At 34.5% G+C, this 14,888-nt stretch overlaps 2 protein-coding genes across 2 annotated transcripts; one reads left to right on the plus strand and one right to left on the minus strand.

Annotated features, from left to right (window-relative positions):
• The first annotated feature begins 2,847 nt into the window (after positions 1–2,847).
• Positions 2,848–9,386, plus strand: LOC127098480 (cactin). Its single transcript, XM_051037087.1, has 14 exons — positions 2,848–3,046; positions 3,201–3,523; positions 3,625–3,716; positions 4,055–4,154; positions 4,431–4,502; positions 4,663–4,725; positions 4,814–4,951; positions 5,130–5,225; positions 7,149–7,433; positions 7,515–7,653; positions 7,760–7,911; positions 8,019–8,195; positions 8,535–8,801; positions 8,877–9,386. Exons 2-14 carry the CDS (start codon positions 3,242–3,244, stop codon positions 8,994–8,996), a joined length of 1,983 nt encoding a protein of 660 aa, XP_050893044.1. The 5' UTR covers positions 2,848–3,046; positions 3,201–3,241; the 3' UTR covers positions 8,997–9,386.
• On the minus strand, positions 9,287–11,539 carry LOC127098481 (peptidyl-prolyl cis-trans isomerase FKBP16-4, chloroplastic). The gene is made up of 10 exons (XM_051037088.1): positions 11,347–11,539; positions 11,109–11,261; positions 10,938–10,993; positions 10,699–10,754; positions 10,561–10,618; positions 10,359–10,433; positions 10,044–10,133; positions 9,859–9,936; positions 9,667–9,707; positions 9,287–9,585 (listed from the first exon to the last, which is right to left on the minus strand). Exons 1-10 carry the CDS (start codon positions 11,405–11,407, stop codon positions 9,558–9,560), a joined length of 696 nt encoding a protein of 231 aa, XP_050893045.1. The 5' UTR covers positions 11,408–11,539; the 3' UTR covers positions 9,287–9,557.
• Between the last annotated feature and the right edge of the window lie 3,349 nt (positions 11,540–14,888).

Here is a 14,888-nt window from a genome sequence, read left to right on the forward strand (position 1 = left end):
TTTATACCGGATTGACCCGCTATGAGAATACTATATAAAAAGTTATGCAAAGTGTCATGAGTTATTCTCATGGTGATAATGGTGTATACCACTCTTCGACCTGAAACCACTATGGACCCTAGATGTAGAGTCGAGTGTTTTATTGCTGATCAAACGTTGTCCGTAACTGGATAACCATAAAGACAGTTGATGGGTACTCCACGAAGCATGCTGAGGGACATGAGTGACCTAGATGGAATTTGCCCATCCTGTATAACAGGATAAATGTCTATGGGCCCAATATTGAACTGGACAAGGATGATACGGTCTATGCCTTGTGTTCAATATAGACATAAGGGCAAAAGGGTAATTATACACATAAGTATTATCACAGAAGGTTTTGTCAGATCACATGACATTTTTGTATCTTGGGTAGCAGTGATGTGTTGCTAGATACCGCTCACTGTTTATTATGTTAAATGCGTGATTTAATATAATTGCCAACGTCACGAAAACCTACAGGGTCACACACAAAGAACGGATTGATGAGAGATAGAGTAACTAAGGAATACCGTAAGGTACGGTGCCCTTAAGTGGATTATAGAACATCGTAAGGTACGGTGTACTTGAGTAGAATACGAAATATGGTAAGGTACCATGTGCTTAAGTGATTTGGGCATATTATAAGATATGAGCCAAAATACACTTAAGTGGGCTTTTTAGCTTGAAGCCCATACAAATGGTTCTATAAATAGAACCCTTGTGCAGAAGCATTCATTGCAGTTGCATTATTTTTGTTTTTTCTCTCTCTCTCTCTCTCTCTCTCACTCAAAGCCTTCATTCGTACCAGCTAGCACTGAGATTGAAGGAATCCGTTCGTGTGGACTGAGTAGAGACGTTGTCATCGTTCAACGTTCGTGATCGCTTCGTGGATCTGCATCAAAGGTTTTGATCTTCACAAGAGATCTGCACGAAAGGTTTTAATCGTCACAAGAGGTAAATATTCTATCACTGATCATGACAATTCGTAAGGATCTCTAAAGGAGAAAATTTTAATTTCCGCTGCGTTTTGGATCGCAATTCTCCTTCAAAGACAAGCTTCCTACAAGATTTTGATGAAAACAACATATCAAGCCCTCCATATCAAAAGAATGAAAAAAAGAAGATTATATCAACTTTGCTCAAGTTTTTCATGGATCTAGTAAAGGTATATGTAATTCTTGACAATATACTCTTAGTGCTCAAAAGTTTTTATAATACATTATATGATCATTATAAAACTTTCTATCATGATTTTTTATTTTAAAATGATGTTTAAAATATTGCATATTTAAAAGTTTTTTAACTTAGAAATTTTTCAAAGTTTTGCCTGTGTCAATCGATTGATTAAACTTTCTGTTTTAGCATTTTTTATTTTCAAAGCTGGACCAATCGATTGGTGTTGTATGTCAATCGATTGATCTTAGTGTATTTTTCAGTTTTTTGTTTATGTCAATCGATTGGTCATGAGAGTCAATCGATTGATGCTGGGAAACTTTTGAAAAATCTGAAATTTTATTTCACCACTCTTTGCACCAATTCATCATAACTTTTCATGGCAAAACCTTACATCTTTTCATCAACAATTCTCAGATTTCTCTTTTAACCATTGTCATGTTATGACTGAAGGGATGCATTCATACTATAAATACTCTTTATATTTTCATTTCAAACTCACCTCTTTCAAATCAATTTACAAAATCTCTATACAATCATTTTCATCTATATTTTCATATTCAGATACTTTTGAAATACACTTTTTATATCATTTTCTTCAAAAGTACTCTTGAGCACTTATAGATTATTTTGTTTTGAACCTTCATATTGAAAGATAAGAAGATTCTAATCAATTGATTAAAGTCTTATCCAATACAATTATTCATATTCATTTAAAATTACTTTGTAAAATCTTAAGTACCAAGGATTGTTTGGTTTTAGGTGTGTTGCTTATTATCCAGGATTGTTGGATATAAGTGTCAAGAAAAAGAAGAATTGTTTTCTTTTCTTGTGAGTTAAGTTTTCAAGAGGATTGTTCTTGATCACTTAGTCAGAGGCTTGCTTTAGGAGATCTAACTATAATAAAATCTCTTACGCATTGTAAGGGGACTGAAATACTCTTAAGTTGTGAGGGGAACCAGTATAATTCCTGGTGTTATTTATTTTCCGCTCTTTACCGCTTTCATTATCTTATCAATCCAAAAAAGAAAAGAACCTTTATCCACCAAATCAGAATAAATTTTCTAAAGTTCTAATTCACCCCCCCTCTCAGCCTCTTTCCTAACTTACACATTTGTAACAAGTTCAGCTCATATGACATATATAATCCAACTCGAGGGAGAGTGCTAAAAAATTTGTATATAACATATTTCCACATCGACTATAGCATGTAATTAGCTGTAATTTCTCTCTATATAACACAATCTCCATAGTGTCTTTTAAACATATAGTTTATTCAAACGTCTCTTACTCTCTTATACTTTAATACATCTAAAGTGCCAAATACATATTGTATGAGTGTCAAATATGTGTCAACCATCGATTTAAAGAGTGTCAAAGAAAATAATCATTTGTTTGGAGACACGTGTTTGACATTTTTGACATATATCATACGAATGTCATATAAGTGTCGGATACCAATATGTGTCGAACAATGCAACATACCAATTTCTAAAAATATGATTGCTTAAAACCGCAAATCATTAGGCCAATGATATTAAAAATGCTTCAGAGAGCCCTATATTCTACATGTAGTTAAAGGAGATCCCAATATATCATTTGATTTATGTGTAAAATAAGTTTACACTAGCCATGTATAAAAATAAAATTCATTTTGGAACAAGATTATTTGCTGCAGAGGGGAGGGTGTACGAGTAAATGGGGGTAGAAAAACAACCCATAGCCATTTTTGCTGGGCTTCAGCCCATTAGTCTTTACGGACGATAAAAAAGCGAAATTCAAACCCGGCGTCGAACTCCGGCCATTCATTGGCACCGCCGTCGTCATTCGCCAACTGTGTTCTACGCTCCAGGTTCGTTGTTTTTACGTCAATTATTTTTTCGAATTTTGAAATTCTATCTTCAAATTTCTACTGGAGAATCATTCTCCACCGCAAATATTTGCTAGGGCTAAAATCTCGTAGTGCTTCTGTTTTTTTGTTTTCTGAAATAAAATCGTTATTTTAGGTTCCACTTTTTACTGAGCGTAAGAATCTGAGAAGAATAGAATGGGTAGTAGTAGCAAGAGTAGGAAATCAAGAAGAAAACGGAAATCGGATGATTCTGCATCGGAATCAACTTCTTCGCAATCTGATGATTCGGATAGAAGCCAGAGAGGTGGTCTTCGCAGTGACCGGCGGTCACGGCGGAGGCGGAGCCGACATGACTCGGGCTCCGATAGTTCTTCCGATGGCAGTGGTAGTGATAAGGGTGGGAGAAAGAGAAAATCCTCCAGGAAAATTACCGAAGAGGAAATTGCACAGTATTTGGCTAAAAAAGCGCAGAGAAAGGTTTGAATTTGCTTCTCTATCCATATTTGCTGATGTTTTATGAATTGATTTTGTTTTCAAGAGTGGGTTTCATGTTTCATTCTTCTTGGTTTTGTGCTCAGGCATTGAAAGTTGCTAAGAAATTAAAGACTCGTACTGTGTCGGGATATTCAAATGACTCGAATCCATTTGGTGACTCCAATCTTAATGAGAAGTAAGTTCTGCTCTATCTGTTTTGTGTTTACTTTTGGAGGACTATTGAACAAGAAAACAATTGAATAACCTTGGAATGAATATTAATCATCGAAGTTTTTGCTGATTCGTTGCTACTATCTCTCATGTTGAGGGTGAGGTTAATGTTTAGCAGCAGTTTTTAGATAATCTGTTGTTCATTTTTTTTCCTTCTGTTTTATTGGTTCCTCTAAGAATGCAAATTAATTGACATTGTTGTGTTCTAGATGCGGTGGCTAGGTTATCTATCTAGAAATTAATGTATTAGTAGCTGAGTGATGCTTACTTATATCATCTTATTTACAAACATACTGTTTGTAGGTTTGTTTGGCGGAAGAAGATTGAGCGTGATGTTGGTCAAGGTGTGCCTATTGATGAATTTTCAGTTAAAGCTGAGAAAAAGAGACAGCGAGAAAGGATGGTAAGCAATTTTCTCCAAAAAATGTTTGTGTTAGGGACATATGCATATAGACCGTAGACTACGTTACAATTTTTTATTTTAAATTTCTACATGTATTAGATAAGATTTTGTTGGTATTACTATGTATACAGTTGTGAATTTGCCACTACTAACTAGTTATTTTGTTGGTGTGACCCGGGATATTGATTTGACTTATGATGATGTGGTCAATCAAAACAATCAAATTTCCATCATCCATTTAACATTCACTAATTTTATGTTAAAATTATAATGCAGGCGGAAATCGAAAAGGTGAAAAAAAGAAGAGAAGAAAGGGCACTTGAGAAAGCGCGACATGAAGAAGAAATGGTAAGTTCGTTCTTATATTACGTTAGAAGTATTATTCTTTTTAGGATACCACCTGTCTGTTTTGGCTATATTCTATCATGACTTGCCAATTATTCCCAAACCTTGTTTATGCATAAACTACATTTAAAAAAAGAAATTTATACCCATTATCTTTTCACAGGCATTGTTAGCTAGAGAACGTGCTCGAGCTGAGTTCCAGGACTGGGAAAAAAGAGAAGAGGAGGTATGATTGCTTGAATTGCTTTCATTTGTTGTTATTCTAAAATAACATAGTATTAGCAATCTGATGATTAAAACAATTTCATATGCAGTTTCATTTCGACCAAAGCAAGTTTAGGTCTGAGATTAGATTGCGTGAAGGACGTGCCAAGCCAATTGATGTCCTTACCAAGCATCTTGATGGCGATGATTTGGATATTGAAATAAATGAACCATACACAGTCTTCAAGGTTAATATTTGGCTTTATAATAGCAATATCTTTGTTTTCCTTTAACTGTTGTAAATTATAATGTAAAACACTTCTCAAAAACTTATTAAATCCTTTCCTCAGTGTGACTAAAAATTTCTAGCTTCGAATGTCAATATTATTGAACAAATTACATAATAATTTGACATTTATGGTGCAGGGTTTGACAGTGAACGAAATGGAAGAGCTTCGTGATGATATCAAAATGCATTTGGACCTTGACAGGGCCACACCAACCCATGTAGAATATTGGGAGGTATTTCCTTTGTCCATAACCGGTTTAGTTACGTCATAGTTCTCCATAGAGGTTTTTGATAGGGCAACACCAACCCATGTAGAATATTTGGAGCTATGACCTCTGAACTAACAGCTTTTTCTGGTTGGTTTTGGGTTCGGGTTCCATAGTAAAATTATGGAATTATCTAAAGATTAAGAGAAAATATCATGCATCTGTTCTTATATATGCTTGTATACTCTTGGAATTCGGGGTTTAAATTTAAACCTTACTCAACTGTACAAAACCAATGCGGATGGGATGCATGAATCTCAACAAGTCCATGGCTGGACGTTTAAGCGTGGACATATGCAGCTGGTATAACAGATCTTGGCCAGATAACAAATCTAAGATCTAGGAAGGGCTCTAATACAATCTTAGAATTTGAGCTTTAAGTCTAACTGAACTCACAAAACTGGTTTGTATGGTGAGGGTTGCCCAAGCCTTATAAGCACTAATCTCTAGTTGACGTGGAACTCTCAAATCTCGACACCCACAACAGGCTTAGGACTTGACATCTGAAGTGCGGACTAACACATGTGGAATAATACTATAATAGGGATCTCAACATTTACAATCATGCCTAATAATTTTGATAGTTTTGAATTTTAACTCTTCAGGAATAACATTGGAATAATATCTTTAATCATTTAGTTTTAATTTCTAAAAGTACATTAGCACAATATCTCGTATGCATTTCTTAGTGCCCATTGAGTTGAAAACCAACTATTATTTGCAATGATATGACCTCATAAGTATATATTAGAGTAAATAGAATAGTAGATTAGTTTCTCATAACAAACTTTGTAACAGACTGTGCTGAGTCAGCACATTCCTAACTGAACTATATAAGTTCAGTCCCTTTCCTATTGTAACTAACTCAAGAATGCAAATTCATAATTCAGTCGCAAATGAAATCAAATCCTCTCACTCTCTTTCTTCTTCTCTTTCTCTCTTTCTAATAGTATAGACATTTTAAAATTGGTTTTTGAATGAAAAATTTATTCCATTTTTTTTAATGTGATGCGGTGGAGCGAAGATCAATGTAGTGATATTGGAGGAGTCAGAAGGATTTGTTTATGATTTTCATTGATATGAAAAAAAAAAACATATGGTAGTTTTCTTTAAAAGGTTTTATAAAGACCCTAAGAAGAAAATAGTTTGGATTTCTTATGCTTGATCAATCTAATATATGTGTGTGGGGGTCACGATTAACGTGTGGAAAGTTCATATGGGGTTTCATAAGTAAAGATTTGAACAAAGGTCTGTTTTGACTATTTATCTTTGTTTAAGGTCTGCTTTGACCGCTTATGATTTTATTGTGGTTTTACATATCCGAGAGACAGTGCCATCATACATACTTTTTTTGTATGACTTAGTCATAGCTGAAGACAGATCATGGAAACATATAGTTTTCGCTCGAGTAGAAATAAAACAATACACGTTTAGTAGAAGGCACACATCCTAGATTAGAGACAAAAATTGAATAACATATTATATCACAAATATTATGTACCTTAGGTTCATCATATGTAATGATGGGGATATATAGGGAGATGTTAACTATAGGATCCAAATAGGAGGGTAAGTTAATTGGAGAATTGGTTTGGGCGTGATTTGTGATAGAGAAATGTTACTCAAGCTTATTTTTTCTTGGATGAATGATCATTTATGTATGTTTTGTCTTTCATGCAACTATGCATGTCTTCTTGGTATGTTTATGGAAGCATGGTTATGCAGCTATTTATGTCTTATATAGGCACGGAAGCTCAAATGAATTAGTTATTTCAATATTCTCCTCTTCTGTTTCCTTAACATGTAAATGCTATGCATCTTGGCACTTAATTAGTCATTTTATAGTTCATGTTCAAAGTTGAATATTTCTTGGTCAATATCATCATGCAGGCACTCCTACTGGTGAGTGATTGGGAGCTAGCTGAAGCTCGAAAAAAAGATGCACTTGATCGAGCTAGGGTGCGTGGAGAAGAACCTCCAGCTGAGGTGCTTGCAGAACAAAGAGGTCTGCATTGCAGTGTTGAACCAGATGTGAAGAAGCTTTTGCAGGGGAAGACACGTGCAGAATTGGAGGCTTTGCAGGCGCATATTGAGTCAGAAATGCGTACTGGTGCAGCAAAGCTTGTTGAGTACTGGGAGACTGTTTTAAAGCACCTCCGCATATACAAGGCCAAGGTAATCTTCCTAACATTTTATTTTTGTATTTTATGTTACATGCCATAAATCAATGAATTGTTTTACTTTGCTGCAATACAGGCTTGTTTAAGGGAAATTCATGCTAAAATGTTACGCAAGCATTTACATCGCCTTGAGAAACCATCCGAAGGTGAAGAAGATAAATTGGAAGACGCCCATGCAGTGAAATCCGAGGAAGATATTGAGGACTATGTTGAATGTATAACTTGCTTGTTACTGTTTAACTATTTGTGAAATATAGACTCTTTATACACTTCCTCTATTCAAAATTTCATACGATATTTTCCTGTTTTTTTTTTATGCAGTCCAACCTACAAATAGATCGCTTTCTCCAGAACCCATCAAAGGAGAGGAGGGTCAAGAAGTTGAAGATGAGGCTGGGTCCTTTTCACCCGAACTGTTTCATGGTGATGAAAATGAAGAAGCTATTGACCCTGAAGAGGACAGAGCTCTACTGGTAAATCTTATTTAGCACTTAATCTAATGATCTTGTGTCTCTAAGTTTGTGTCTGTATCTAGCATATAGGCTAACTTGCTAACTCGTCCATGATGGTACATTCATAGGAACAAAAACGTATGGCTGTAAAGGAAGAGCAGCAGAGACGAATTCAGGAAGCAATGGCATCAAAGCCTGCTCCATCTGAAGATAATTTTGAGATGAAAGCCATGAAAGCTATGGGAGCTATGGAAGAAGGAGATGTAATGTTTGGCTCTGGTGCTGAAGTGAATCTGGATTCACAGGTATCTTGTCTTGGTCATTTGTATGATTTTTTACTCTTTGAAAAATGGCTTCAAATCCTCGTCACTTTCTACATTTCCTAGAAATTTTAATGTGAATTATCATGAAGTGGGAAATATTTTGTTAGTTGGGAATTGGAATACAAAAGTCTGAAATTCTTGAGTTCTATTATTTATAACAGAGGGCTGGTTAACAACTTACAATAAGAGTTTTGTTCATCACGTTAAATATTGTCTTATTATGTTGTCTCATAATATATTGTTAGTTTAGGGTGAGTTAGAATGCTTGTTAACTGCATGTTTGTGTTAAAGTTTCGTATGTAAATGATAATGTTGGCGCAGGTTTATTGGTGGCATGACAAATACAGGCCTAGGAAACCGAAGTATTTCAACCGCGTTCATACTGGATATGAGTGGAACAAATATAATCAGACTCACTATGATCATGACAATCCACCTCCAAAGGTTGTACAAGGGTATAAATTTAATATTTTCTACCCAGACCTTGTAGACAAGATAAAAGCTCCAACTTACACTATTGAGAAGGATGGCAGCAATGGTGAGACTTGCATCATAAGATTCCATGCAGGGCCACCATACGAAGACATTGTAAGTCTACTGTTCCTGATGGTTCTGAGGTTTTTTTCCCTCCAACCAAATTACTTATTTCATGTGTCTTAACAGGCTTTCCGCATTGTAAACAAAGAATGGGAATATTCTCACAAGAAAGGTTTTAAGTGCACGTTTGAACGTGGAATTCTACACGTCTACTTCAATTTCAAACGCCACCGCTACCGCCGATAATTTCAGCCACTGGTTAGCTTTCTGGTGAATTTCTCCTGCAAGCTTGAGGAACCTAAAAGGCTACTGTTTTGAAGAGTAAAATGTATGTGAAGGTGTTGCAGTAGAGTTTCTTTTAGATATTTGGAAGACTTGTGTTATTTCCAGCAAAATTAGTTTACTATTGATGGCACATATTCAAAGTTGAAGGAATCAGTAATGGTGAACAGCTACTTTCGTGAACATCGGTGGAGCAATTATGAATCAATGGTCTGTGCTTGGAAACAATTGATGTATGGTGCAAGAGCACGGCATGAAAACAACTATTATTGTTTATATTTATGTGGTATCGATTCATGAACTTTTGTATTGAAATATTGAATTGAATACAACTAATCAAGTTTTCTTTAGCAATGTTTCAGCCTTTTCAATGTTTCTTTAATGCTAGTCCAGAAACATGTAAAATTCTATGTTCATTCACATCAAAGACTAAGAGCCATCTGGTACGTCTCCTACCAGGACAGATATTATCTTCTCCCAGTTTTTGCTAACATAGCAAAGCACTCTGAATATTAAACCACTGCATTAGCCTTCAACAATCTTTACAGCAGTCCTGCAGAACCCAAATTCCTTGAAATTAACTACAAGAGTGCTTTAGTATAAGAATACAATATTTTTTGAAACCATTACTTACCCAAATGGGCTCTGTTTAATGGCAAGCAGTTCCACATCCACCTGCAGAAATTGAATAATTAAACCTAGAACAAAATTCAATTTATATAGATGCACAAGCATATAGTAGGAGTCTTGTTAAATGAAGCAAAAATGGTAGCTCTAGTAACAAATTACAAGAGGTATTCATAACACAGAGATCAGAGTAATTTACCTCTATTATTGCATTTGGAGGGATTTCTTGAACTCCCTTGCTTCCATAGGCAAGTTCAGGTGGAACAATTAACAGTCGCTGCAGAAAACTAACTCAATTACTGCTTCCATTTACGGACTGTCATGATTTCAGTGAAATTTGTAACAGAACACAGAGATCTGCTTCGGCTTAGAATCACTTCTTACCTGACCTCCAACTCGCATGCCTTCTACTCCTAAATCCAAACCTTTTAGGACATTTCCTCTCTCAGATTCGCCTACGTCAAATCCATAGGGCTGCAATGATTCAAGCATCTTCTCATTAATCACTCAACAAGTAAATTTTGCAACCAGAACATATCTTAGAAGATTTATACTTTATGAATTATGATCATCAAGAAAATAATTTTCTCCATGTGTTATCATAATGTAACAAGGAAGAACATGCCTTGTTTATACATGGAAGAACCTGTTAACTTATAGAACAACAAGTAGATTTCGGTTGAGTTACTAGGATCGTACCGTTCCTCCTCCAACGCCCATTCCTTGTCTACTAGTCATAAATGTGATTCCCCTCCATTTAGCAACATAGTGAATCTACAATATCATAATCGAATCATTTCCATGTTCCAATTTCAAACTGAGTAATATGAGTCAGGTCCATGTATAAACATGCAAAAACATTGTCAAGTGTGAAACATATTTAACTGAATCACAACCGTACTGCAACACGCGATCCTTTCACAGCTTCAGCTCCATTTCCAACCTTCAAATCATAGTATCTAAACATAAACATATTCGAGTTTTATCACACACTGCTCCATAATCAAAACAATTGCAGATGTAATCAACATATACTTACTTCAAACCATTCGGCAAGGTTTTGAAATCACTTTCAGGAATTTTGGCCCCTCTTAGCTGTAGAAAACCAAAAATAAGAAAAACATAATTCCCATTACTAGTCACATCTTCAGAACCAAAATGTTACCTCAACATCGTTTTGGGACATCAAAATGTGTTGAATTTTGATGTCCCAAATCGATGTTCAAATAACAATTATGTTTCCAAATCATCATTTATTTTAATGATGGAGACACATACCGCTCTTCTACTAGTGCTAACAGCTTCAGCCACATCACATGCATAGACTCCAGCAACTGATCAGAATCACATAAGATATAAACATTTAACAAACCTAAGAACCTTATAATTCAAACATTGAATGTCATATATAAGGAAAATCATGAAATGTATAACTAACTAACTAACTACATGTTGTGAGGAGACAAGTGAGTAATGCTCTTCTTCCTTCAATTTGTGAAGACACATTAACTGGTTCTACAGAAGCATTATTGGAAGAAGAATGTGAACAGCTACATGGTAATAACCTACTTGAATTTTTGTTGTACAATTTTTTGTGTGTTCCTGTGGAGTTGAAAATTCAATTGTATAAGATTATTTATAGATAAAAAAAAGTGATTAGGAAAGTTGTAGAAAAGAGAGAAGTTACTTGTGAAGAGATTGGAGGCGAGTAAAGGATTGTGCTGATGGGTGAGAAGAGAGAGTTCCATGATCTTGGTTTGTTCTTTGTTATTCTATAAGTGTTTTATGTTTTCTTTTTAGTTTGGTTTGAGAGGAAAAAGAGAAAGAAAATATAGAGAGAGGATAATGTAGTTAATTCTATCCACAATTTTTATTCTTTGACAGTGATATATATATGGCATGAACTAAACCATTAATATCAATAAGCTTATATTTTTTATAGGTTCTATTTTTATATATATGGCATGAACTAAACCATTAATATCAGTTTTTAATCTCTTACATTTTTAAAGAAGAGAATTTCTTGAATGATTTTTTTTCTAACATATGGCGCATTTCTCCTACTCTAACTTTTTTTTGGACTATTTTTTTGAAAATTGAGAGTGATTTTATAAAGAATATGTTAGGAATTTCTTTTTAAATTTCTTCTTCTTTCTTTTTTAACAAACAACTAGTTTCTTTTCAGCCTATTTCCTATTAATAAAAGGTAAATCTAAGTGTACCACATTTTGTGTACATAAATTTTCTTGTCTATTACCCAATAACAAGTGATTGGAGTTTAAAAAAACATTTTTTAACAGATTTATCATTCCATTTTTAACATATTTAAAATAGGTTCTAGAAATGAAAAATAAAAAAGTAAATTAACTAGTGTTAGATAATAAGGTTGACCAACAAATTCAAAGTCAATTTCTTAACACAAAAATATCAAACAAAACTATATTCTAGATTAGGAGTACTAGTCTACACTAGTCTCAAAGAGTATTAGACATACAAATTCAAATTGAACTTTTGAATAATTATGCATACAAATTCCAGATTTAACTAGTACATGTAAAACATTTCAACTACAACAAAACACCTCCCAAGATTATCATTTATGAAACAATATTTAACGACTCCCAAAACCTATAATATTTAACAAAACAGCTCAACAGAATTTAATAAAACCTTCCCTAATATGTAGCAACCCCTCCTTTGGGGTCTTTCTTCTCAGATGAAGGATGCCATGCCTTAACCTGCAATTGTTTTTGTTCTTGGAGTATCCTCTGAAGAAAACTTCTTCTCATCACTCATATCATTAGAAGATATCATCTTATCCTCTTCGCTAGTAGCAACATAAGATATCATCTTATCCTCTTCATTAGTAGGAGAAGTCTTCTCCTCAAACATATCAAATAATATTCTCCTCTTCATCAATAAGAGAAGTCTTATCCTTAGACATATCGACAATATTCTCCTCTTCATCATTAGGAGCAGTCTTCTTCTCAGACATACCAATAATCTTCTCCTCTTCATTAGTAGAAGCAGTCTTCTCCTCAGAAATACCAATAATCTTCTCCTCTTCATTAGTAGAAGCAGTCTTCTCCTTAGACATACCAACAATCTTCTCCTCTTCATCAGTAGGAGAAATCTAGACATACCAACAATCTTCCCCTCTTCATCAGTAGGAGCAGTCTTCACATCTTCATCAGTAGCAACAATCTTCTCCTCTTCATCAATATTATCATAAGATATCATGTCCTCCTCTTCATCAACATTACCATAAGATATCATGTTCTCCTCTTCATCAATAACACCAGAATCAACTTCATCAATAAGTCTGTTAGACGATAGACTTAGATTTAGAGGGGTGTTGAATAGATCCCATATTAAAAATTTATTCAAAATTTTGATTTATAAAATTTTCTGACGCGGAAGCAAGTTTAAAATATTTCCCGGATCCAAAGTCATCTAACCGAACCTTCTATTGAAAAACTCAGATATGTGTATGAGTACCAGTGGTATGATAATAATTCACAAGTTGATTTATTAATACTTCAAACACTAAATTGAATACTCTACTATAGTAACTATCTATCTCCAATATCAACAACACACTAAAGACTAATTGACATAATTCGTCAAACACTTTGTGTGCAATCAACAAAGTTTTAATATTAGTATAGTGTTTGTAGTTCTTAACAACCAATCACTTACCAAATGGTAAGTGATTACTACAACAACACAATTTAACAAAGAATTCAAAAGTTATTATTCAAACAATGTTGATCAACAAATCAAAGTAATTAACAATCTGTGAACCGAAAAATAAACGAGATAAAGAGAGAAAGAGTATGCAAGGACATGTTTAGGCAATTCCCCATTCGACCTCGCTATGGGTACGTCTTCCCTCATTTTGAATTCGAATTGAGATATTAATATAATAAATCTTGCTTTGCAAAAGTATCAATACAAGAGATAAGAAATCAAATGTCATAAACCCTAGGTTTGTTCTTGACTCTAGCACCTCCAAAAACCTTGAACAAAGCTTGATCAAGTCACTAACAATGCCGCTTCAATTCACCTATTGTTGCTACTTCCTTGCACGACCTCCTTGTCTCAAGGATTTCACTCAGCTGAATCAATCCCAAGCGTGAACTTGTTGAACCCAAGATTTATCAATATGATCCGCCGTTTCACGCTACTCCCTTGCCGACACACCTAGTCTCAAGGCTTTCACTCGATCGGATCCAAATTGCATAATCTTGACAAAAACCTTAAAACCCTAAAGATCTTGAAGGAAAATCCCGAACCGGTTTTCTTATTTGAATCCCTCAAAGAACGCAACACAATATTCTCATTACAACAAACCTAATTGGATGTTATCAATTCTAATTTAGATGACACCCAATCAAAAAATAATTATGTGTAGTTTGATTGTGTGTATGAATAAATTGAATTGAAGATGATGAGATGCTTTGAAATCCTAGATTCATATAGGTTTTACTTACTCTATAAATCTTACTAGAGAATGATGCATGTATCATGTATTTATATATGCGAGACTTATAAGAAGCAAAATGAATGAAAACAAATGCAATTTTTAAAAAAATTTAACCAATAGGTAGACCTATACGAATCATGTGTTGACCTATTCAAGTCATGTGTCGACCTGTTGGAAGTATGCGTTGACCTGTAAGGTTATGTGCTGCCCATATGTCGACCTATAGACTCGACACATGAGACAAAAGCTGCAGGCTTTAATACTGCAGCGTATGTGTCGACCTATACCATTTATGTGTCGACCTGAAGTTTTAGAAATTCATCTATAGGTCGACCTATAATCGTATGTGTCAACCTATAATGAGGAGTTTTCACTTAAAACAAGTTTCTCATGCACAACACACTATTTTGATGCACAAATGTTTTATAGACCATTTCCAACAATGTTGACATGTTTCCTAATGCAAGAATGCTAAAATGCACATCTAGACTCAGATGATACTGTTCAATATACATAAACGCTACTTCCTAGTTTGACATCATGCAAAACATATCTAAACGAAATAATGCACTCACATACTCCCCCTTTTTTATAATGGAAAACCTTGAGACAATGTGTTCTTGTTCATGGAAAGCTCCCCTTAAATGTGTCCGTCATACTTCTTCCCATTTGACAACATCAAAAAGAGATCAAGCACACAATGAGAAGAATCACATATACATAGTAGAGAATACAGAGGAAAT

Source organism: Lathyrus oleraceus, chromosome 6 (assembly GCF_024323335.1).
Source record: "Lathyrus oleraceus cultivar Zhongwan6 chromosome 6, CAAS_Psat_ZW6_1.0, whole genome shotgun sequence".
NCBI classification, from domain to species: Eukaryota; Viridiplantae; Streptophyta; class Magnoliopsida; order Fabales; family Fabaceae; genus Lathyrus; species Lathyrus oleraceus.

Excerpts from the sequence above, each read along its gene's own strand:
- LOC127098481 (XM_051037088.1), bottom strand. The coding sequence starts at position 11,407 with ATGGAACTCTCTCTTCTCACCCATCAGCACAATCCTTTACTCGCCTCC. Across the intron at positions 10,619-10,698 it reads ACCTTGCCGAATGGTTTGAA|ATACTATGATTTGAAGGTTG; the intron begins GTAAGTATATGT and ends GTTTATGTTTAG. Across the intron at positions 9,586-9,666 it reads ATTAAACAGAGCCCATTTGG|GACTGCTGTAAAGATTGTTG; the intron begins GTAAGTAATGGT and ends TGGGTTCTGCAG.
- LOC127098480 (XM_051037087.1), top strand. The coding sequence starts at position 3,242 with ATGGGTAGTAGTAGCAAGAGTAGGAAATCAAGAAGAAAACGGAAATCG. Across the intron at positions 4,503-4,662 it reads CGCGACATGAAGAAGAAATG|GCATTGTTAGCTAGAGAACG; the intron begins GTAAGTTCGTTC and ends ATCTTTTCACAG. Across the intron at positions 7,912-8,018 it reads AAGAGGACAGAGCTCTACTG|GAACAAAAACGTATGGCTGT; the intron begins GTAAATCTTATT and ends GTACATTCATAG.